At 37.2% G+C, this 26,060-nt stretch overlaps 1 protein-coding gene across 3 annotated transcripts in view; it reads left to right on the top strand.

The window, feature by feature from the left end:
• The window catches only part of LOC138735597 (partitioning defective 6 homolog beta-like), a 45,301-nt gene that overhangs the window by 6,559 nt on the left and 12,682 nt on the right, over positions 1 to 26,060 (top strand). The window contains exon 1 of one of the 3 annotated variants that reach the window (XM_069883642.1): positions 3,759 to 3,939. The exons of the other annotated variants lie outside the window; for them this stretch is intronic. Within the exon in view, the coding sequence (XP_069739743.1) occupies positions 3,855 to 3,939 (85 nt within the window). The 5' untranslated portion in view covers positions 3,759 to 3,854. Of the gene's footprint in view, positions 1 to 3,758; positions 3,940 to 26,060 lie in introns of those variants that run through there. 3 annotated transcript variants of the gene reach the window in all.

Here is a 26,060-nt window from a genome sequence, read left to right as displayed (position 1 = left end):
CCAAAAGATCTTGATCATAAAGTTGTAAGTTTTCTCCAGTTATTATACATAACCAAGAGAAAATTGCTTTGGCAAATATGGGTAACATGGATGAAGCCCCTATGTATTTTGACACGATGGGCAATAGAACAGTGGAATGGAAGGAAAGGTGTTTAAAATTGTGCAGGCCACGAAAGGACCAGATTTACCGTGGTGTTATCGTGTGTGGCCGACTGGATGAAGTTAAGACCCATGGTAATTGTGAAACACAAAATTAAACCGAAAATGAAATTCCCTGCAGGTATTTTTGTACATTTTCATGAAATAAGATGGATAGATGATGTAAAACTATGGAAAGACAATGTGTGGTGGTTTATGCCAAGAATGGTGTTTGCTGATCTAGAATATGTTTCGTAGCCATTTAACTGAAGTCTAAAAGTAGATTAGCACTACATAATATTTGCAAGACGGTTATCCCGGGTGGTTTGATGTCTCTAATGCAACCTCTCGATATCTGTTTGAACAAACTATTCAAAGACCATGTGCACAAGAAATGGAGTACGTGGATGATGAGTTCAGAAAAGTTGTTTGGAAAGGTCAGGGCAGTGCTTGCTGCATTGCTTGCTGTGTTGTATAACTTTGTGGTCAAGGCATGGGACAAAGTGAAAGTGGAGACTAATTTTTTTTTAAAAAAGTGCAGTATCTCTTGTGGAATTGATGGCATGGAAGATGATTTATCGTGGGGCAATGACGACAAAGCTGAAACCAACTCGTCAGCTACCGACAAGGACCCATATAATAACTGTTGAAACAGTAAGAATATGGATGTGCTTGCTGCCTTCTTTGCTTTAGATGATGGTGAGAGTGATTTTGAAGGGTGCTAATTGTTGTTTTCATTATGAAAATCTGTTGGTCAGGTTTTGGTTTCTCAAGGGGCCAGTTTGTTGCTGAATTGTTTTTTTTCCCAAGGGTCTAATAAAGTCAGATCATTGCGGATTGGATTTTAAGCTGAATTTGAGGTCTCAGAAGTATATCCAGTATATAATTTGACTCCATCTTTTTGAGAGATATTTTTGGTTTCACAATTCGATGTATGCTGAAATCTACAGTAGGCAATTATGTCCAGGAATTGGGAGTGACCTGCAATAACCATAATCTTGTGCAAGTTGCATTACAACTTGAATAGAGCCATTTTCCTTCCACTGATGCAATGTCAAATGTTGAATGGATGGGTTACATTTGCCCGACATTTTGAAATTTATCTCGTGATTTGTGTTAAGACCCAAGTTACGCTGAACTTCGTTGAGTGATCCTGATGAAAGCCAAACTGAGCATCAGCAGTGAGGTTCTTGGTGAGTCATTGACTGTCCACCTTTCTTTAAAATTTGGCGACTGGATCAAAAATAACCAGCTTTATTTTACAACCTCGATTCACCTTCATTAATCTCAGCAGTAGTGGTATCTGTGCTGGTCCTGAGGTCAGCTAATAACCATGGACCAGGAATTTAACCAAGAAAGACTTTCTGGTGGTGATACTGATTTCTTTTTCAACAAGAACTGTGGAGCTAGCATATCTATTTCCAAATTGTAATTTCAACTTTAAAAATGTAATTTCTTTATTGCATGAATGGAAAAATGTACAAAATTTAGCAAGCACTAACCTAATTCATTTCCTCGTGCAGCCTGAGGATTATTTGAAGGTTGACTCGTGACAGGTAGCTTATAATTGGATCAAGTTTATTCTCGGGTTCGCATGAAAAAACTTGTATTGGGTTGTATGGAATGGTATTTTTTTCTTTAATTTATTATTTCTTTAAAATGTTTATTTTGAAAAAAATCTTTATATTTTGTGCTGTCACTTTACATATGCTTCTGGCCAGTTCTGCAATAAGTTATCGATCTGAAAAATTAACTTTTATTCAGTATTATTTTTCACAACCAGTTAACGACGACTTTTCAACTTCCAATCAGTTCTATTTCAACATGGAAGGAGGTCACTAATACCAGAGGCTTCCATCTTGGAGAGAAACCTCTTTTGCATTATCTTATCCAAAGATGATTATTTAACAAGAAGTTTCTGCACTAGACTCTGGGCACAGAAGCTTCCTGTTTCTGACATCTGTAAACTAGGTAACTTCATAAAATATGGTTGAATCGAGTATTTTGGAAGTTTGTGAATTGGAGGCATGTTCTAAGACACTAATTCTGCAGTTTTCTTTTGAATGCCTTAAATTTGATGAATATATAGTTTAAATCGTACAAAGCAGTTTCTTTTTGTCTGCATTGCATTTCCTGAAATAGTAAACAGAAAATTAAATGACTTTCTAATTTGAAGTTGGCTTATCATGTAGGTGAAGCATTGGCCTCTTCAATTTCTTAATGTATACTCTTAGAAGACATGCTTGCTACCTTTTAATAAATGTATCACCTTGTATTGCAAGGTCAAAATTTAAAGTCTGCTTTAAACTCCATTCTCATTTCCATAAATACTAAAGGCATTCTTATTGAGTAAAATTTTTATTTTTTTTCTGTAGGGCTTAATTTTGACTGAAATTTAATTATTTCAATTGTAGGTTGACATTTTAAATGTTCATAACTTGATTTTCATTGCCCCGAGGGTAAAATGGAATTTTGTAGATCAAAAAATAGTTTGTCTTCTAAAGGATCCTATCATGTCTAAATTCCTGAAATGCAATTTGAATTTGGCTGCAACGATTATATACCTGTAGTATATATTTTCCAACATTTAGTAACTGCATTTTAGCTAGTCACTTGGAAAAATCTCATTATTTGTTAATCTATTGAGATTTTTTTTATGACAGTAATTTGTATATAAACTATTCTTAATACTTATTTCTGAAAGTCTCCAGCTTCTACTGGAAGAAATCACATGTATTTAATCTGCCTTGCTCTATATTAGCATTCTTTTTAGCTGTACAATATATTTCTCAATTGTTTTTGTCAGGCTCTGGCTGGAAACATCGATTGGAATCATCGAGGTCCTGACCATATTGTTAACTGTTAGATTTGTGGATTAAAAACTTGAAATTAAATGGAAGAGCACAAATTGTCAATGTGTCAAATCATTTAAAACCAATAGAGTCATTGTAAAGCTCAACTCGCCTGCATCCTGAGTGTTTTTAAAAAAAACTTTCATTCATGAGCAAAGTATGTATGTCATATGCATATTTATCCTTGTCTGTATACTGTTTTTAAAAATAATGGTTTATTCTTCTGTAATCTTTTTTCATCACTCCATTCTTCTACATCCTTTGGTCAGTTGTGATTTTTATTGTTTTGGTATTGATTGCAACATCCAGATATTCAGGTTGTGTCTATTTGATATTACTGATGAATACTTCCATCATTTTTGTTTTGAGGTTTCAGATTTCCATTATTGGCATAACATTTTCCAATGAATTTTCATCAGTTTCATAGCTTAAGAACACATCCAATATCCTAACTTATCCATGCCAATTTATCTAATCCTATTCTTGTGTATAGTTGAAATCCAATTTCTCAATTGTTAACATTCCTTTTTGCATTAGACCAACTGATCATCTTAATTTCAGTATTTTGGAATGGAGTGGTTAGATAGATTGGTGACAAATTCTGATCTGTCTTTTTAAAACCTGACTTTCATTTGGAATCGGCTGATTACATTTCTCATTTTCCAACTTTGTAGGCCTGGAAGGAACAAAAAATGCTGAGCCATTCTGGAGGTTAGGGAAAAGGATGTGTCACAGATTCACTGGTACCTGTAGAAATGAGTCAGCATGCATGGGACATGTTTAACTTTTAGCAATACTGTATTGCTCAGCAAACCAGCTAGCTACACTGATATAAAATGCTGATTTCAGAAGGAAACAAAAATCATGGAATCTAAGTGTTGGAAGATGCTTGAAGAAAACCCATGCAGATTCATTTATTCAGATTTCAACAACAAATGCTTCTATACAGGTACTGAACAATGAAACATTGGAGAGACGTTCTCAATTATAAATATTCACTGCAGTAATTACTGATCTAAGGTTACAGTAATTAATTGATCCTATATTATGGATAATTAGTGATACAAAATGGAACTAGATCTGAGATTGCCCATTGCTAATGTGAGAGGGATGGAGTGATTAGCTTTAGTTTTTTTGGACATGGAGACTGACTTTCAAACCTCTTGTAGGAAAAATGGTTCCCTCAGAAGAGCAGAGTAAATTGGATGTAATATACTGTATGTAACTAAGTATAAATGAAAAAAATCCTGAGTATGGATTATGGTTGAAACTTTTTTTCTTTTATGATTTTGCTCAGTTGAGCCATTTAATAGTTATGGAAAAGAAAGAAATGGTTTACTTTGTCATGTTTTGGTTTAAGTGATCAGACAAAGGTATTCATGGAAGTCAATTGAAATAATTTCTATTCGGCACAAATTTTTGTATCTGGTTTGGATTTGTGTGGTAACTGACTATTTATAATGTTAATCTTTGGTTTTGTAAATTTGAACTTGAATATGCAGCATTTGGCATTTAAATAGTTAATACTCCTGAAACCAACTTGGGTGGGGGAGTGATAAATGTTTCAAATTATACATCTTTGCATGTTGAAAGATGCCGCTGGGAATGTATAAAATCTACCAATACTTGTATGCACATCATTAATTGATAATGTAACGAGTACATTTCCATCTCTAGAAATTGAGTGAATTGTTAAATGTCAGATGGAATATTGCATTAAAACTGCTTGGAATATGTCATTCCTACACTTTAGCACAAGGTATTTGTGGACATCTTTTCTTTTGAATTGTAAATAAATGATCCCATTCAGTTCTTGCTTTAGAAAAACACTTGCATGCTGCAGTGTGGTACAGTTACCATTTCTAAAATTGTATCAGTGATTCCTTAGAAAATTTAAAGCCTGATTGGAGCTTTATGAAGGAATTCTTATCTCTAACTCTGGGGATGTGTTATTTTCTCAAGTATGGCTACACTGCAATCTTGGAATTGCAAGACATTTTGTCTTTGGATGGTTTGGGTTACTAATTATTTTTTTTTAAATCTTGTAATTTAAACCAGTTCTCATCCACCTTCGCACATCTTACTATTTATTTAAAATCCTACTCTATTTGGTAAAATGTTTCATTCATTCAGAATGTCATGGGGCATTGGATCCATGGAAGTGTACTTTCAGAATTAGCTTCCCTGCATAAAAAGGTAGAGGTAAATGAAACTTATTCTGCCTGGAGATCAATGACTAGTGGAGTTCCACAGGGTGCACTGGATAAATAGGTGGGAGGATAGGTCAGTAAGTTTGCAGATGACTCAAAGGTGGAGGTGTTTTGGATAGTGTAGAAAGATGTCATTGGTTACCACAGGATATAAACCGGATAAAGAGTTGGGCAGAGAAGTGGCAGATGGAGTTCAATCTGATAAGTGCAAAGTGATGCATTGTGGGAGGTCTAACTTGAAGATGGGCTACATGGTTAATAGCAGGATTCTTGTGCATGTAGAACAACAGGGGGACCTTGGGGTCAAAATTCTAGATTTCTTAAAATTGCTGCACAGGTTGATATGGTAGTTAGGATGGCTGTCTGCTGCCCTTCATTAGTCAGATTGAATTTAAGAACTGTAAAGTAATGTTGCAGCTCTATAAAACCGCCACTCTTGGAATTTTGTGTTCAATTCTTGTTGCCTCATTACAGAATTGATGTGGACACTTTGGAGAGGGTGTAGAGGAGATTTACCAGAATACTGCCTGGATTGGGGAACATGTCTTATGAGGCAAAGTTAATAGAGCAAAGAAGGAGGAGAGGTGACTTGAGGTCAACAAGACTGTGAGAGGCATAGATTGGGTGGACAGCCAGCGTCTTTTTCCTGGGACAACAGTAGCAAATTCCACTGGACATCTGCATAAGGTGAGGGGAGGAAAGTTTATGGAGATGTCAAGGGTAAGTTTTTCCACACAGTTGTGGGTGCCTGGAATGCTTTGCCAGGGACATGACGGAGAGTGGATCAATGGGGACATTCAAGAGACTTTTTGACAGGCACATAGATGTAAGAAATGGGTTATGGTTGTGAGGTATGGAAGGTATAGATTATTGAGTAGGTTTATATTGGTCAGCCCATCATTATGGGCTGAATGAGTTACTCTGCAGTAATGTGGTACATTCAATTGTTTTCATTTTTTTCTCTTTTTATAAGGAGGCCATTCAGGCTGTGCCAGTTTTTGGCACAATCCCATCAGTCCACTCTTTTGCATGCCCATTTCCCCATTCTCTTGGAATAATTTACAGTTGCAAATTCACCTACCCACCAAACTGGGAGGAAACTAGTACACTGGGGAGAATTGATGCAGTTAGTCTACAGCAGAAATTATAGCTGTATTTGGGTCGCTGGAGGCGTCCAATTGTCCAGCTTATGATGTAGGTTTATAAGGTTTTGTCAAAGTATTTAATAGCAATCGTTTTTGTCTAAATATGCATTTTATTTGTTAAAATATCACTAAATTATAAAATTTGATGTTCGTTAGGGCGGACTCTTAATCAGAATAAACTGGAAAAGGAGTTTTTTCAGTGGCAATATCTTCAATTTTTCAGCAAGCATTTTTCTTAGCATTTCTTTTTATTGCCATTTACGAAGTGTTGAATGTACAGTAAAACCCCTGGTATTCGGCACCTAGATCAAGTTTTCCAGTTGCTCGAGACTCCCTCCTATAATGCCTAACTATTACACCTACATTAATAATCTTTTAAAAGACAAAAATGCTATACAGTGCTATATATTCACTTGCATGAATATATAAGCAAAGCATTTTTACTTAATTTTTCAGATTCTTTGAAGATATTTAACCATCACTGCATCTGAGGTTCCTCCACCTCTTGGAGTTGGCCAAAAGACCAACAATATCATTACAGATAATTAGCCCATCCCCCAAGTTTGCAGATAAAGCCTTACTAATGTCCAGAAATCTGGACCACCTGAAAATCCGGACTTCTCAAAATTTAGCAGGCTTTTGTGTGCATGCATAAGTGCCACAGATGCACAGAAGTCAGAAATGAAAGAATAAATATTTGTATTTTATAGTTTGTATTTAGTATGAAAAAAAATTTTCATAATAAACTATTCAAAATTTGAATTTTAAAAGTACTGCCCGAGAACCCAGAAAATCCAGACTGACCCAATCCCTGAGCAGTCTAGATTTTAGGACTTTTACTGTACTTAATATACTAAGGATGGACTCTTATTAAGCATGGATAAGGAGACTCTTTGAGAGTTGCCCCAACGGTGAGTGGCATCAACCAGCAATTCATCCTGGGTGACGCCATTTCCTTCAAACACAATTTGTTCAAACAGCTGCTACAAGCAAAGCATAACCAAGGCCCTCTCTGCTGACTGAATATTTGGTCCCAGCTTCACCAAAGGTTTTTGTGTTACATCAGAAAACCTTTACTTTTTACAATTTTAAACCTTTATTTGCATTTTTATGTATTCTTGCTCATTCTCATTATTAATTTATTTTCCTTTTTTTTTGCCAGTTGCTTGAATTCTGGATTACGGGGTGTTACTGTTTATTATCTAGAATCAAAATTTATTGTCATGAGCAACTCATGAAATTCAGTGTTTTGCGGCAGCGTCTGTGCAAACATTCATATTATAAACCTCTTTCAATGTAATTCTAAGTAAAAAGTACTCTAAAAGTAAGGCAGTGTCTTTGGTTCATTGATTATTGAGGAATCTGATGGCACTGGGGAAGAAGCTGTCCTTGTGTCGCTGGATGCTCGTCTTTAGGCTCTTTTTCCCTCTTTTCCTGATGGTAGCAGAATGAAGAGGGCATGGCCTGGGTGGTGGGGGCCTTTGTGGATATAGGCTGCTTTTATTTTAAAAGACACTGCCTCATGTAGGTGTTCTCAATAGAGTGAAGTCTGGTGCCTATGATGTCACAGGCTGAGTTAACAACCCTCTGGAGTTTATTATTGTCCTGAGAGTTGGTGCCTTCAGCTAGCCAGAATGCTCTCCATGGTATACCTGTAGGAGTTTTGGTGACATACCGAACTGCCTCAGGCACCTCAAAGTATAGCCACTGGTGAACCTGCTTTGTGATTGCATCAATGTGGAGGCTCCAGAACAGATCCTTGGAGATGTTGACACCCAGGAATTTGAAGTGGACCCTCTCCACTACTGAGCCCTCATGAGGACTGGGTCATGTTCCCCTGATTTCTTCCTGAAGTCCAAAATCCTCTCCATGATTTTCCTGACATTGAGAGCAAGGTGGTGGTTGTTACACCATTCAGTGAGCTGGTTTATCTTCCTCCTGTACACTTCCTCATTGCTGTTTGTGATTCTGCCGACAACTGTGGTGTCATGGGCAACTTGTAGATGGCCTTGGAATCGTGCCTGGCCACACAGTTTATGGGTGTATAATGAGTAGAGCAGTGGGCTAAGCATATGTCCTTGGGGTGCGCCTTCAGTTGATAATCAGTGAGGAACCAAGGGGAGGATCTAGGTGTTTATATAGAATTTTGATTAGTTTCTCTCAAATGATTTATGATGTCATAAAATTTCAGTTTTGGTCTTAATTGTGAAATTGACGTTTAGTTGAGAATTTTGTCTTGTTGACTTGGAAGGTGTATCCTTTGCAAAGCTAGGGATGGCACAAGAACTTTGTAAGAATTATGAGTTGTATTGAGATTGATTTGTCATGAAATCATTTCAAACCAGAATAGGTTCTTGGGATTCCTATTGGTAATGTTTAAATAACTGTTGCTAATAGGATAAAGAATGAGCTACAGTTAGTCTATATGGATGATGTGAAAAATATTTTTATAGAAATCTATATCTAATTTGAAGGAAATTTGTATTTGGATTCAACTAAAATGCTTCAATGTTCATCCAAGGTCGTTGCTTAACTTTTGAGTTTCAAACCAAGGTTGATTTTTTTTTTGTCAACTATTGTTTGTTTTTAATAAAATTATACATAAACTACAGGTACTTGGAATATAGTCCAAAGAAAATAGTTTGATTAAATGAACAAAAATATATTTTAATTAATCAACTTTCAAAATTTTCTAACTTTGCTTGTCTGTAAAATAAGTAGTGATTTTTTTAAAAACTTTGAGCAAATTTTAAATTGCACAATCCTACAAATCAATGTATCAGATATGAAAGGTTTGTGGAACTTGATTATCAGTGGGTGGTAGGTTAAATAACTATTTAAAATAGTTAAAAGGGATGCCACGTTTCATTATTTTAGCTAATAGCCAAGTAGAATATTGTTGCATAATATTTTTGGCAATTAATGTCTGTCCTGTCCTATTAGTGACCAAGGCGAGGCTGAATGTATACTTGAACAACAGATCACATTCTTCCTGGAGTCTTAATCCTCATGGCATGAACACCAGCTTTCCAATTTTGTTTCTTCTTCCTTCTCCCCACCCCTTGATTTGGTTCCATGGTTCCCCCTCTTTTTTTACCTGCTCACATTTTTACTTTTCCATCAAACCTTCCCCCTCACATTTCTGCCTCACTACTTCTCCCACCTTCTCTTGTCCAGAATCCTAAAATCTCTTTGCTCCTCCCGTCTATAGGCCTGCTATCTCCCCATACCACTAATCCCAACCTGAAACTTTGATCAGTTCTCTCAATGGATGCTACCTGACCTAAGTTCCTCCAGCTTGTGTGCTCACTAGTTGACTTGTTTCTGGAAAAACAGAAACTTGTTGTCAACCAGTAACATTATTGGAACTTTCTATTGCCTCTATATCTTGTTATATGGAGATCAGTGCCGACAGCAGAATTCTTGAATAATTTGCTTCATACCAATCTATTTTGAATGTACATGATGACTTGATATTCCACGGCTCTCTTGAACATGGAATTTCAAACATTCCCTATCTTCTGGGTCTTGTTTTGGTCTTGAATAGTCGACCCTTTTTGGACTGACCACTAGTTCCACATACCATATCTCCATTTGGTATAATTTGGAAATTTACTGCATTTTTTTTCCAGTTAGTCTAATTTTGTTTAATCAATATTGTTTTAAATTTTAGTAAGAATTCAAAAAGTTAGAATGACTGTTTCCTCTTACTTCCAATTCTAGGCATAGAATAGCATTTTTACAATCTGAGCCAAAGGATTGTCAGGAGCCTTATAGAGGCTGGTCCTGGAGTGATCACTGCTCTCATCCTGAGATCGGAGAATATCCTTCTCCACTCTGCCCCTGGCATTCTCCTGGGGCTTGACAGTCCCAGGAGAATGCCAGAGGAGCTGTTGTGGGATTTGTACTGCTCTCATTGCTGCCTCTCGACCTTTGCCAGCTGTACCACCAAATCTTTGGGATGGTGCCCATCTTCTGGCTGCTTCAGGTTGGCAATAAGCAGATGTTTAGAAGCTGACGAAGGATTCATTAAGGTGCAAAGATGGAACTGGTTTCTTCCAATTAAACCAAGCCCTGCTAGTTTGCCAACTCCTAAACCATGTAGTTAAGGAGGTGCCCATTACCGATACTCTGGAAGGAGTATCTTGGCACCAATGAAGGTTTTTCTTTGAGAGGTTGAAGAAAAAAAGTAACATTTTTAAAATGCCAAAATTACTTTATCACTTTTATCCAACTAAGAACTTGGTAAACTTTGTTAGTGTCTGAGACCTTTTTATTTTAATACTGACAGAGATAATGCCACTGTGAAGTTTATAGCTCATTCTGTTGAAAATCTCCCATAAATAGACACATAGGAGACAGCAGATGCTAGAATCTGGAGTAATAACCAGTCTGCTTGGAGCTCAATGAGTCATTGGGAGAACAAAAAATGTTTGATATTCCAGCCTGAAATATTAACCATTCTATTTCTTCTACAGCTGCTCAACCTGTTGAGTTCCACCAGCAGATTATTGTTATTTTGATAAATAGAATTCTTATTCTTCAAGCTCTTGGACATAAATTGCACTTTTATCTCTGACATAACATCAGCCTGTCTTGGCCTCGTAATAAATTGATGGCTGCTTTTTCAATACAGCCCTAACCTGTGTAACAACCTTAGCAATATTTCATCATCTCTTTCAAAACTGGCTACTTTATTCTTCCTACATATCGGATGGAGTCCATTGACAAACACATTTCTTTCTCACTCGTGTACAGTTGTAGGATTTTGGCAAGTGTTCTAGGATCTTTAGACACTTTCAAGGAAGATTTGTTTGGATTATCAAGGGTATTTTTTTCTTAAATAATTTGTTTTCAATACCTGTACACACAAAGTTAGAGATGATGTCTTGATAACTATAAAATATTCTTTGTGTAACATTTAGCAAGAAATTAGTATTTCTTGATGGAGTAAATATTCTCAACAGGAAATAGTTGAATGGAGCAAGATGTGAATAGAGAAGTACATTAACAAGGATGGTATTGCAAAGATATGATTGCCCCTCTCTCATTTGCTTTCCCCTTTCATAGTTCAAATTGTAGTTCCATTATTGAGACTCTATTTAAAGCCCAATTCAAAGTGACACTATCATTCTCTCTTTCCATGCACTGTTAAACAATTTAACATTCTTGGCATGCCACTTCAGTTCAAATGAACATTTATTTTTACTTTTTCTCTCCTGCGTCCTAATTATTAATGTCTCGTATTACTTTTCATGCTAATTTGATTCATACGTGATTGAATTGTTAAATGAGCATTCCCATCCGCTGCTATTCATTTAACTAAACACATTGTGCATCAGTGACTTTAAATCGGGGTGAAAGTTTTGATAATTGCTATTATTTCTCAGTCTGAGCAAATCAAATCCATTTGAACATCACTACACAACAGCTTAAGGAGACAAAAATTAAATGTTTATCCTTCATGTACAGAGCTTGATTGACTAATGTGATAAAATTGATGTTTCCACCCCAATATTTATCTACAAATGTGAAAGAACTCTGTGTGATGTTATTGAAATATTCCAAAGTCCATTTCTTTGGATAATGAATTCAACCTTTATCAGCATTCCAGACAATGGAATGGAATCTGGATAAGCATGTACCTGATCAAAATATTGAACCATTGTGACCCCTTTTCCTACCTTTGCCAGGTGATAACAACCCTACCAGTTTCTACAGTTAAAATGGAGAAATTGTAACTCAGCTTGGAAATTACTTTAGAAGCACAAAAACTGCAAAGGCTGAAATCTTGTGAACAAAAAAGCTGGAGGGACTGAACAGGTGAGACAGCATTTAGGTACAAGAAATTGTCAGTCAATGTATTGGATCAGGACCCTTTATTGAGATTAAAGTAGGAAGGGGAGGTATCAAGCCTTTAAAGGGAATAAAAAAGGATGGTCTGAGGATGCTGAGAGAAGATGGGAGAGTTGGAGAGGAAAGGAGAGAGACCACTGGCAAGGATAGAAAAGTGAGAAGGAAGAAGGTAAAGGAGAGATGAAAACAGTGCAACCAGATAGTTACTTACAATTAGAAAATTCAATATTCTTGCCACTGGGTATCCCAGAGGGAGTATGATACAATGAACCTTGTGATGTTTAACCTCGTCATGCCAAAACTTGAAGTCACTATTATTTGTTAAATATTGCATCTTATGACCTCAATTTGGTGGTTGTGTAATCAAGCATACTTGATGCTTTTCAAGATGGTTTTAATTAACAATTGTAGGATGGTTAATTGACCAAATAATCAATCATCTAACTTCACTTTTACTCATGCCTGATTAAATACATCTTGTACTCTTATCCAAATGATCCTCCTTCATGTGCAAGATTTCAGATCAAATACTATTTATTGCCAAGTAATTAAAAAAAAATTGCACAAAATTGCCTTGAGGCTACCATAGGCAGACCAAGATTTGCCCTTAGCATTGCCTGGCACCCCTTCGTCAGAGAATGAGAAGCAAAAGAGACTGAGTGTCTAGGAATTCACCTCTAGCACTCCTGCAGCCTCTGCAGCTGCACAAGACTCCAGTTCAGTTCAAAGCATCAGCACCAAAGCCCAGATTCAAACCTCGGACAGATGAGGAAGCCTTCAGCACTTGGGGCCCTTCAGGAGCCCTTCTTGGCCCCAGCACTCTCTCAAATCCCAGTGCTGATATCTGGTTGTCATGAACCAGTCTCCAACAGCCCACAGCCAGGTGTGAGTCCTTTAACCTCGTCACCAGTAGCCCACAGTCTGCGTAGGTTCCTCACCCACAAGTCACCAACAGCTTAATATATGCATCATTAAGTTGCAGAGCCACGAGCTGGTCTGTTACTGTCTTTCTCAATAAGGGTGGTTCTCCCTGACAGTGGGGCTTTGCACCTGTCTCCTGCTCCCTGGAGTCTGAAACCCCTTATGGCTGCTGCTGAACACAGGTGTCTCCAATTTGAGCCCAGATCCTGAGGCCATAGGATTTTAAATAAGATACCTTTATCAGGCTGTTTAAAGCCTGATTGAGATGTCAGCAGTAGGACTGGGTAGTAGGACCCTGTGGGGGAATTCTGTCTCTGCTCCCTGCTCTCCCCAGTTCTGCCCCTGCAACACCTCTACTATTGCAGCAGCTTCAGTCACGCTGCCATTCGACCACAGAGGCAGAGGAGTTTTCAATGTTGTAAACTCAGCATACCAAAATACTTCTGTGCATAAATTAAAAAAAAATTATTTATAATTTTTATCAATACAAAGTATAAATTCAATAATATTGTAACTTAATAAACCATACAAAATTATACAATAAATTTTTAATTTCCTCCCCAAACCCCTTCCCCCAATAAATAAAAAAAACACCTACTTCTACATATATAATATTATTAACATAATATTTATTGACTTTTTTATGATTGGAAACTGAGAGGAGTGGGCAAAGTGGAGGATGTGAATGGACCTTTATTCATAAAATCTATACATTGTTCCAAAATTTTATAAGAGTTTACAATTCGACGATAAGTAAATTTTTCCTAAGGGTGTACAATTTTGCATTTCAATAAGCCATCTGTCTATTTTTTAACCAAATTCTCAGTTTTCCACGTTACTGCTAAACATCTCTGCTGTCACTATTACTTAAAACATTTTTCTTGATATTTGTCCAATTTCAGTTTTGTATCTTTCTCATTATATATTCCCAAGTAAAAATATTCTTGGATCTTTTTGTATCTTTATCTTAATTTGTCCTAACAATACACTGAAATCTTTCCAAAATTGTTCCATTTTCTCACAGGACCATACCGAATGTAAAAAGGTCCCAATTTCCTTGTTACATCGAAAACATTTATTCAGATAATTAAAAATGTCCATTCAATTTATGTGGAGTATAATTGATGAAGAAAATTATATTGAACCATTTGATATCCAGCATTAACTGTATTTGTAACATTTTTGACACAATTTTAACCTTATTTCCTCTTGAATTTATATATTTAAATCTTTCTCCCATCGCAATTTTAATTTGTATAAATCTTTTTTCTTTTAGTTTCTTGTAATTTTATATACATATTAGTAATAAATTTCTTGATAATAAATGTATCTTATACTTTCAAATGGACTTCTGGGAGTCTCAAATCTGTTCTTAATTTTTTTTTAAATAGGTTTTTAGTTGATAATATTGCAAAGATTGTATTATTTTGTATTTATTTTAATTGCTCAAAAGTTAAAGAACGACCACAAAAAACTATCTTTTATCCTCTGTATACTTCCACTATACCAATGATCAAATAAAGAATTATTCAAAGTGAAAGGAATAAGTTGATTTTGTTTTAACAACATTTAAGGTAATTGATGATTTTTAACCCCCCTCTCCATATGAATCCATTCTATATTTTTCATATGTTTTAAAAATTGGTACTTCATTTTTCTTTTAAACAATTCACTATTCCATTTATACAAAATTTGTTCTGGGATAGTTGAATTTTATTCATTTCAATCTGAATCCAAGCTATTTTCTCACCTATTTGATAATTAAAATTCAGTAATCTTGGTGCTCCCTGATCAAATTTCCATGTTAATTTTTCAAGACCAATTCTTGACATTTTACCTTTACAAATAAATTCTTGTATAATTTTATACTAACTCTGAATGAATGTTTCTTGCACATGAATGGGTAATAATTGAAATAAATTGTATTAGAAAAATATTCATCTTAATACAATTCACCTGTCCTATTAACGTTATTGGCAAATGTTTCCATCTTCTCAGATCTATCTTTTAATAGTGGTGAGTAATTTAACTTGATAAATAATTTATATTTGTCCATTTTTATTCCTAAATATTTAATTGCTTCTTTTTGCCACTTGAATTTTGTCAGTCTCTTACATTGTGAATAATCCTTATCAACCATAAGCATCACCTCACATTAACTTTATAAACGCGATTCTAATCCATATTCTATTAATCTCATATTCAACTTATTCAATGATATTTCTGGTCTTGTTAAATATACTATAACATCATATGCAAACAAACTAATGTAATGCTCTTTATTACCTATCTCAAATCCTTTAATTTCTTTATCATTTTTAATTATTTCTGTCAATGGCTCTATTGCTGATGCAAATAAATAAAGGTGACAATGGACAACCATTTCTAGATGACCTATTTAACAAAAAAGGTCTTGATATTTGTCTATTCGTAACCACTTTTGCTTTTGGCTGATCATATAACACTTTTATCCAATTTACAAAAATATTTGGAATCTCAAATACATTAAGTACATTAAGCAAAAAATCCCACTCCAGTCTATCAAATACTTTGTCTGCATCTAATGCAACTGCTACATAAAATGCTTAACTGAAATTGGTTAACTTTTTAATATCTATCTATCTATCTATCTCTATCCATTTATTTATATATATATATATATATATATATATATATACATACACATATATATATCTATCTTTATTTACACACACACACACACACACACACACGGCTTAACTTCTTTGAATCATGTTCAGCATTTGGGGCTTTTTTGACAATCTATATACACCATCATACTCCGTGACAATAGGTTGACTGTTGCATTCCCATTGATTTTGAAATTGTCACTTTGTGGCTGTTATTTATTTCTTATTGCTAGTGTTAATGTAATTAGACTATTTAAATCTAGCATTTAATTTTAGCTTCATAATGTGAAATCAAAGAATGGATTGCAGCAGCTCGGCTACCTTACCTCAGCAGCTCTCACTTTTTTGTTTATGACCAAGCAAGACAAGGAGCTAAATCATAAACATGATTATTCCCAATTGGAAGCATTGAGTTGGGAATTTATTGCTATTTATCCGTAATGTAGTCAGTTCTGCAGTTTCCTACATGATACTATAGTATAAATGCTATTAATGTGACATCTTCCATCCTGGTTCAGGGAATTGTTAAGTAATAATGAGTTTTGTAAATGTCAGGTTTATTTCATGAAAAAGTTTAGAAAGGAGGAAGTAACAATTTCTATTAAGCTCTGACAGATTTTTCTGAGACAATTTCCAGCCATTGAAGGTAATGGTTGAAGCATTGGATTATACTGTTGGGGGGGTGGGTGGAATTGATTCTCTCACTTGAACAATTTATGCCCATTTTGCCCCTTGAATGAATCCTACAAAATGAGTTTCATGTTTCCTTTGCTTTCCTATTTTTGTAACCTCCAGTGTGAGCCTTAGCATATGTGCACATCCTGTAGTCGTCCATCTCATTTTCTCAACTTTGATGTCCATTTGTAGCTTTCATTTACCCTGGCCTGTATTGAATTAGCTGATCTAATGAAGACTTTTCCAACTTCTGTTGACACATCCATGCCAGTTGGGGAAAAACAGAATATGATAATAAGCCATGCCTATTTTTGGCTGAGCTTTCACTTGCCCATTAGAATTAACATTAAGCTTATCGACTTTAGTCACAAGTGCCTTTTTGAAAACAATTTTTTGCCCATTTCCTTCAGTTGGAGTTGCTGAATTTCAGAAGCTGTGGATTCCTTTTTGTTTTGCAAATTTGGATCCAAGTGAATTTTTTGAGCTCCTGTTCTTGCTCTTGCACCCCACTTCAGCCTTCCCAATTTTTTGCATTAAGGATAAATTTCTGCCCTCTTTCTAACTATCCTCTTCCAACTCGCTCTTCAAAAAAACATTCTCCACTTTTTTTTCTAACTTCTGGAAATCCTGAGTGTCTGAGTTACTCAATTTCCAATGAGAAAAGTCAAGCAAAAAGTTTTAATATGATCCTGCCACTGATCTTGCAAAACTCAGTTTATTGCCATTTCAATCTCTTCCTTATTTTTAATTCGGGGTCTAGTTTTTCTTCTGGTTTTTAACTTTGAGCATTTTTTCAAATGGATTAGTGAAAGGAATTTATCTACTCTGATGTATGTAGAATAATTAATCTACTTTGTACTCTGAGATTTGTGCTTGGTGGATTGGAAAGACATTTTCTGCAGGAAAATTAACTTTCAATACTATTCCCATAGGGCTCTTTTGGATTTTTTGGGGGGGGGGGGTGTTAGATGTTACTGGTGAGGCCATTTATAAAAAAAAAAATCCTAACTGTCCTTGAAGTTGTGAGCAGTTTCATTTTCTTGAAGCCTTGCAGCTCTTGTCCTTAAGATGCTGAACAGAGCGGTTGGGAAAATTCCTGGATTTGGATCCGGAGATGTTGGTATGCATGTGATAAATTTCTAAGTTGTCAGTGTTGTGTGGATGGAATTCTCCAGACCTTTTGGCTGACAACCCTTGCTTTTTTTGATGGTAAATGTTGTGGGTTTAGGAGACGTGATTGAAAGTGCCTGGAATAGTAATTAAGTTATACTTTCTAAATGGTTTACTGCAAATACCGTGTGCTGAGAGAATGAATATTTGTAGTCGATAGAACAAAGCAGCCACTGCATTAACCGCTTTAGAGTTACTATTGTTGTCACCAGAGAAGCGGAGAATATTGAGTCACTTTCCTATCTTGGTCCTTTGTAAATAATGAAAAGACCTTTAGGTGTAATGAGCTGAATCATTTGATGCTCAGACTTTGACCAGTTCCTGTAGCCATAGTGGTGGTCTGGTTGAGTTTTTGATCCATCTTGCTCCTTTCCCCTTCAGGATATTTTATGATGAGCTACTTGGAATGCTTTTAAGCCATTGAATGTCAGGGGTATGTGCTCAGTACCTGATGTGAATGTTACAGTTGTGTTTGGAAAGTATCAGGTTTGGTGGGTTCATAGAGAGATGAGTCATGATCAAAGGTAAATTTTTCGAACATGGGAAGCAAACAGGAAAATGTCAAACGATATTTAATTATTCTACTAGTTAATAGCTATAGACATTTACATCAGACCCAGGTTGGACTCCAATACCAGTGGCAGCCTATCTTCTACACAGTATGAGACAAAATCTATTAACAGTAAACAGGCAATACCAGGGGCTGCTTAACCTATCACACTCTCCTGCATTTGTACACACTCACAGGTGGGGCATTAAACACATTCCTGATTCCCTGTACCAACATGGGTGTGGCTCTCTGCAAGCACTGATCTATTACAGTACCATGGCCCGTGACTCCTCCAGCGATGTCCACAGTAGTGACCTGGCGCGGAGTGATGTCCGGCACTTGGAGCAAGATCCAGAAAGAATGTGGTACGCATTGAATATCTGGCCAATGATATCATTGAATCATTTAAATGAGCCAACAGTGAGGTGTGTTCTAATAGGGAGGGGGGGGGGGGTGATATTCTGCAATCCACAATACTGTGACCTCATTCACCTGTCACTGCAAAGACAGTGAATAAAGGATTTTTCTAAACTGCAAAATCTAAATAAAATGTTATAACCATAAAAATGTCTAAAATGACACAAATCAAGAGGATCGATTTATATACTAGCTTCTCCTCCCCCCACCGCTCCAACCAAACAGGGCTGTTGTGTTCCCAATGGAGCAGGGTGCTGTGGGAATTGCTTCCCATGTGAGAGGGGAGGGAAGAGAAATTGTTCACTAACTCGCATACCTAGTTCTCCAGCTTAGCTGGCGTATGTATGCACCTTTCCTGCCATCGTCTGCAAGCAGGCAGTGCAAGGTCATCCATAAGGTACTGAAATCCTCTTGGTCACCACATCTCGTGCCTTGCTTCACATTTGGGTGCAGCCCTGATGCCTGTCGCCATGCTATCCCATGGAGAGGCAGAGGACAGGCTGGCAGGTGTGCATCCAGGGTGTATCTGTTTCTTGTGGGAGCACCCTGTTTTTCTGGAGAGGATGGAGTCCCTTAGTCCATCTATATTAATTATGGTCCCTCTCCACCCCTCAGGTTTCCCAGGTATAATTGTGTTCTGTCCTGGTGGTGACAGTGCCATCCCTTTTCCCAGTGGATGGCCAATAGGATAAATGGGCTCAGGTCAACTGGATGGTAAGGACCACTGAATGGATCCACTGTGGTCCATGGGCTCCATTCTATGGGGCAGGAACAGAATTGTTCCACACATCGGGTGGTATCTGGTGTGATTGTGTGTTCTTGTTGGCAAAATGCTGCATAGTGTGGGTGGGGTGGATTTTTGTGGGTTTTTTCCTGCAGTACTCCTGCCACATTGTGAACATGGCAGAGAAAGAAATTCTAGGTATGCTGGCTTGGTCTATGCTGACATGTACATGTCCCTGTGGGACAAGGGGAATGCATGCTCACCATTCTTGCCATCACTGTTTTGTTTCCATACAGCAAACGTGTAGATAGCCCTGGGCAGGTGCTCCCCATTCCAGATATTCTTGCATTCCAGAGGGGCAATGGCTTATCAGATAATTTTGCTGGTTGCTGGTCCCATCAGCTAATTTTTTTTTAAAATTTTTTATTTTTCCATCAGCTAATTCTTAAGTGCAGATGTTATTTGGTTGTGTTGATTTTGTTATATTCATTACTTCGCCATTTCTTAATTCATTTAGTGAACCAAAATGGTTGAATGCTGGCTTTATGATGTTGGGGTTCTTGGGAGGAAGGCCAGATGGATCAGTCTAGTCTTTGGTGCCGAAGTATAGGGCCCTTACATTTTTGAGAATGGTCTGTTCAGAGTTCCCTCTTTCCATTAGGTGTTTAATTGTGCACCACTGTTCATAATATAATAGGACTGCAGAATTTTGGCCTGTTTTTGAGATTGTTCTTCTCAAACACAAATATTTTTGTTGTTGAAAAGCTTCTCGTCCTGTGCAGGTTCACTATACAGTTAGCATTAGCAGTGGATTCGTACCATGAATCAGAAAACAAAGGTAAGACTATATTTCATCTAGAACAGGGGTGTCAAACTCAAATTCACGGAGGGCCAAAATTAAAAACTTGGACTAAGTCGAGGGCCGAACTAAATATTTATTGAAAATTTTCAACAACATCTGCATGTTTTCTCTTCTTTCAACATATGTAATGTTAAACTTTTTCTTCTAAAAATAAATGTTTCATAATAGTTTTGGATAAACTCTTTCATTGTCATTGGCCCATTTCCTTTGGAGATCTGAAACCGTACACATGACGAGTCAATGAGGGGTGATTAAAGCAGTGGTCTTCAAACTTTTTCTTTCCACCCACAGACCACCTTAAGCAATCCCTTACTAATCACAGAGCACCAATGGCACAGGGACGTGAGTGGAAAGAAAAAGGTTGAGAACTGTTGTATTGTGGTAACTCCACATCTGATTAGGTTAATTGTTAGGCAAGTGGTCAGAGAAGGACCCCCCCCCTCCAAGAAAGGCTTAAATCACAGGAACAAAATAAGCTTCCGTCTCACTGCTCCCAATCTTGCACACAGTCCTGATGTGGAATGTGGGGTCGCAGCTCCACGTTCACCCGAGTTCAGGTGCTGTCTGTGTGGAGTTTGTACGCTCTCCCCTTGTCTTGGACCAACAGGTCGGTCGCCTGACGAAGGCACCTGAACCCCCCGTTGAAACGCCGGCGTCCGGGGCGGTGGAGGAATTGGCTGAGAAGAGCGCGTTGCTCCCACCCCCCTCCCGTGGTTAGAGAGGGATTAAACTGCGATCTCACGGCGCCGGGCTAGTCTCCAACAAAAGGAGCGGGAGGCAGGGTCCGCCGCGCACGGAGCGAGGGGGAAGGCATCGCCATCGAGACGTTCGGTCCGGCGTCGCCGCTGAAGCGCAGACTCAGCGAGGATGGTCCCCAACTCCAGCCACGTCTGTGTCCGGGAGCCGGGCGGGCTGAGTGCGGCGCTCCGATCCCCGGGATTCGGGGATCCCTCCACACCTCTGGCGTCTTCATTTTCACCTTCAGTGTGCATGCGCTATACTGGCGTGGCGGCCAGCGGGCCAACTCTAATATATTTAATATGATCTTGCGGGCCAAATATAATTATATCGCGGGCCAGAGTTTGACATGTGTGGTCTAGAAGAATGAGTACATTTAGTCACATTAAAAACATTTACATCAAATGAAATTAAGACATAAAAGATGACCATCTATCTTCAAATTTCACTGATGAATCAAATAGATGAATCTAATTTTTTTCTAAACTTAAACAGGACATAATATGAGAAAACCATTGAAACACTAGAGGTCTAGAGTCTTTCCATTTGAATAAGATGGTACTTCTAGCCAATGTAGAAAAGGCCACTATCTGTTGTGCAGGTACAGAAAAAGTCTGGTTCAAGAACCCCAAAAAGAGCAGTTATAGGATTGGGTTGTAGCTCCACCTGAAATACAGTTGAAAAGATATTAAAATTTTCTTTCTAATAGATTCCTAAGGATGGACTAGTCCAAACATGTAGCAATATCAGATTTGCATCTCACAAGTAGGGTTCATATTAGAATAGATACAAGCCAGCTTTCACTTTGGACAAGTGAACATGATGCACCCTTTGAATTGGATTAATGAATGTCGGGCACATATTGAATATGTACTGTATTCACAGGTTTAAGAATCTTGTCCCATAGATCCTCCAATAAGGGTCTTGCAAGTTCCAATTCCCAAGCCTTTTTAATCGTATTGTGAAGTACTGGATTTAATTTCAATAATCCATCATCTATAATTCCAATTACCAGTAATCCTTCCTGAGAAGAATTCAATTGAAAAATATTATCAACTAGATCTAGTGGATGAGGTGGCGTGGCGAGATGGCGTAGAGACTAGACGTGTAATCCCTGTCCTCCCTGGTCAGACTTTTAAGTACCTGTTTTTTAACCCTTTATTTTCAATTTTAAAATTTTAATTTTTAGTTTGATATTTTGGTGAGCCATTATGGCTGCTAATGTTTAAAAAAAAAAGCTAAGTCTCAGTTACAAAAGAAAATACAGTTTCGAAGTGCAGAAGAATTGGGGCCTAAATGACCTGGAACAGCCTCGGACTCTATTTCAGCTATCTCCAAGCCTCAACGATCACCGGTGGGGACAAAAGTTAAAGTAACAGCCACTTACCAGTCTCAAGATGGTGCTGGTTCGACTCGTTTTGTGGAGGAAGTGTGCTCCTGAGAAGTTGAGGACGAGCCTGGAGGCTTGTTGCAAAGAACAACCCCGTTGGAAGAGATGGGAGCACGAAGAGGACTGTGACACTAGATACGCAGTCTATAGCGACTGTCTTTTTGACTTGGCTTCGCGGATGAAGATTTATGGAGGGGGTAAAAGTCCACGTCAGCTGCAGGCTCGTTTGTGGCTGACAAGTCCGATGAGGGACAGGCAGACACGGTTGCAGTGGCTGCAGGGGAAAATTGGTTGGTTGGGGTTGGGTGTTGGGTTTTTCCTCCTTTGCCTTTTGTCAGAGGGGGCTGGTAGTCATGGTGGGGAGCTGGCTGATGGAGGACCTCAGTTTTCTTCAGGCTGACTTCCAGGCCAAACATTTTGGCAGTTTCCGCAAAGCAGGACGTCAAGCGCTGAAGAGCTGGCTCTGAATGGGCAACTAAAGCGGCATCATCTGCAAAGAGTAGTTCACGGACAAGTTTCTCTTGTGTCTTGGTGTGAGCTTGCAGGCGCCTCAGATTGAAGAGACTGCCATCCGTGCGGTACCGGATGTAAACAGCGTCTTCATTGTTGGGGTCTTTCATGGCTTGGTTCAGCATCATGCTGAACTGCGACTGTAGACTGTAGACCCTTATCGTGAGTAGCACTGCTAATTACGGAGGATTCCGTAATTTTATTTAAAAATGGTCTGCAGGAGGAGGACAGCGACGACCCCCTGAGGAAGTCGGGGGATAGTCATTGGGTGTCCAAACCTGCAGCAAGACTATTGGAATGCTGCCTTTTGATGTACAACCAGAAGAGGACTTGCCTTACTCGGCCACTGCACAGGAAATGAAAGAAGAGCTGGAAGAAAGTAAGTTACAAATTACGGAACCGGGTTCTGCATTCCAAATTGCATCTCAACCTGTTTATACGATGTTTGAAGGTATTGCTTCTTATTTGGAAATCATTACTGGTCAATTGAACCAGCTGGTTCAAATGAATACTGATATGAGCTCAGACTTAACTGTGGTTCAGGCAGAAACTAAAGAAAATTGGGAAAACTTTAAAAAATTTGAAGCTTCCTTTTCTGAATGTAAACAATAAGTACAATCCAATACAGAAACAATATCAGTTGAAGATTTTGGAACCCGGGAAAGAGAATTAACAAAAAAAGACTATTTGGAAAATCAAAGCATAAGAAATAATGTGAAAATTGTGGGTTTGCCAGAAGGTATAGAAGGTCAAGATCATGTCAAATTTTTTAAAAATTGGATTCCTCAGATGTTTGGGGAAGAGTCTTTTCCTGATGGATTGGTATTAGAAAGAGCACATAGAGCTTTAAGAAGAACACCCCTACCTGGTCAACCCCCAAGAGCTGTGATAGTTCGTTGTTTGAACTGTTTGGATAAAGAGAAAATTCTTCGACTTGCAGTTCAAAATGCAAAACAAAGATAAGCTCCAATGATGGTTCAGAATAGTAGTTTTCTTCTACCCTGATTTGAGTCAAGATGTCATTAGACGCCGATGCGAATTTAATCCAGTTAAATATGTTTTATGACGTAAAAGTTTGCAAATTTGCTTTTCGTTACCCTGCTGTGTTGAAAGTGTTTTATGGAAACTATCAGTCTCAATTCTTTGAGAGTGAGCATGAAGCCATGGTTTTTGCTAATTCACTACCAGATGTCAGAGGACAAAGAAGTAGTTCACCATCATCTCCTAAAAGAAAATCTGACCATCTTGGAAATGGGAAAAATGGCAGAAGTGGAAAGAACGGGATTGGAAAGAATTCACCTACTCTTGAAATGAGTTCACCATCTGGACTGGAATCTCAAGGCTGATTTTTTTTTTTGTAGTTATGTTAATATTTTTGATTGGCTGGCTGGGGAGGAGGGGATTGCACTAATTTCTTTGTTAGTCATCAGTCACTAGTAGGTAATCCATACCCAGCTTTTTTTTAGGGAGTTACTACCTTTTGGTAGTTTTTTTTTGGGGGGGGGTTTGTGTTTTTTAATTAACGAATATTACTTTTATTTGGAGGGCCTATATATTTTAATTTTGGGCTCCTATATATAACAAAAATGTTGTTATTAATTTTGTGATTATTTTTGGTATGGTTGGATTTTTTTTCTTCATTTAACTCTAAAGCTAAGGGAGTAGCAATTTTGATACATAAAAATTTACCTTTTGAATGACAATCAATGGAAATGAATGCAGGACGTATTCTTAAATTGAATTGTAAGATTTTTAATGAATTTTGGACTTTACTCAACATTTATGCACCGAATGTGGATGATGAAGCATTTATTTTGGATGCATTTTTGCTTCTGGGACAAGCCAATGAAAATGTTCTGGTTGGAGGAGATTTTAACTGTGTTCTGGAACCTTTATTAGATACATTTCCAAAAAAATGTTAAAAAATCTAAAGTGGCAATTCAAATTCGAGCTTTGATGAAAGATTTTAATTTAGTGGATATTTGATGACGTCTCAACCCAACAGAGAAGGATTTCTCTTTTTATTCATTTAGACATGAATCATTTTCTAGAATTGATTTTTTTTTAGTATCGGCACACAAAATATTGCAAGCAGAATATAAAAGTCGGGTAATTTCAGATCATTCTTTATTGTATTTTACTTATGAGAGTTCAGAAAAAATTTGTGCAGCTTCTCGTTGGAGATTGAATGCGATGTTATTAAAGAAAGCAGAATTTATTGAATTAAAAAAAAAACAGATCAATCTTCTTGGGGACAAAAATGTTAATTCCATTCAGAGTAAATTTATGTTGTGGGATGCTATGAAAGCTTACTTGAGAGGTCAAATAATTAGTTATACCTCTAAGGTTAAAAAGAATTATTCGAACGAGAGTCTTGAATTAGAGAAACAGATTGATGAATTAGAAAAGGAATTTCAGAGAGATGTGACAGAAAATCAAAAAATAGAATTGTCTAGATTGAAATTGAAATACAATACGTTGAAATCTTATCAATTTGAATGCTTGATTAATACATCTAAACAATAGTATTATGGAATGGGGTGAGAAAGCACATAAGATACTTGCATGGCAGTTAAAGAAAGAACAGGTATCAAGGGTTATAAATGCAGTCAGACGAAATTCGACTGTTACTTACAAACCTCGTGAGATTAACGATGAGTTCTATTCATTTTATAAGAAATTATATACTTGCGAGGAAAAACAGGAGAGCGGATCGATTGACTCCTTTTTATCGATGTTGACATTACCATTATTAGAAGAAGATATATTGGAGCAGGAGGCTCCTTTTACTGATTTAGAAATTAAATTGGCTATGTTGGAAATGCTGAATGGAAAATCACCTGGTGATGACGGGTTTTCAGTTGAATTTTATAAGGTATTTTATGATGATTTATCTAGTGTTTGGAGATGTGGTACGACAGATTAATGAACATTATGATTTACCTGAATCATGCTCTAGTGCCTTAATTACTGTAATTCCTAAGAAGGGTAGAGATCCATTGAAGGTGTCTTCATATAGACCAATTTCTTTGTTAAATGTAGACTATAAAATAATAGCTAAAGTATTGCGAATTGATGGCTAAATTTTTACCTAAGTTGATACACGTTGATCAAACAGGTTTTATAAAGAATAGATATGCTTCAGATAATATTCTTAGAGTGATTAGTTTGATTAATAAATATCGACAATGCCCTGACCATCCGATGGTGATATCTCTCGATGCAGAAAAGGCTTTTGATAGAGTTGAGTGGAA

The sequence above is a fragment of the Narcine bancroftii genome, chromosome 6 (assembly GCF_036971445.1).
Source record: "Narcine bancroftii isolate sNarBan1 chromosome 6, sNarBan1.hap1, whole genome shotgun sequence".
NCBI lineage: Eukaryota > Metazoa > Chordata > Chondrichthyes > Torpediniformes > Narcinidae > Narcine > Narcine bancroftii.
This window is presented reverse-complemented; position numbering and strand designations above follow the sequence as displayed.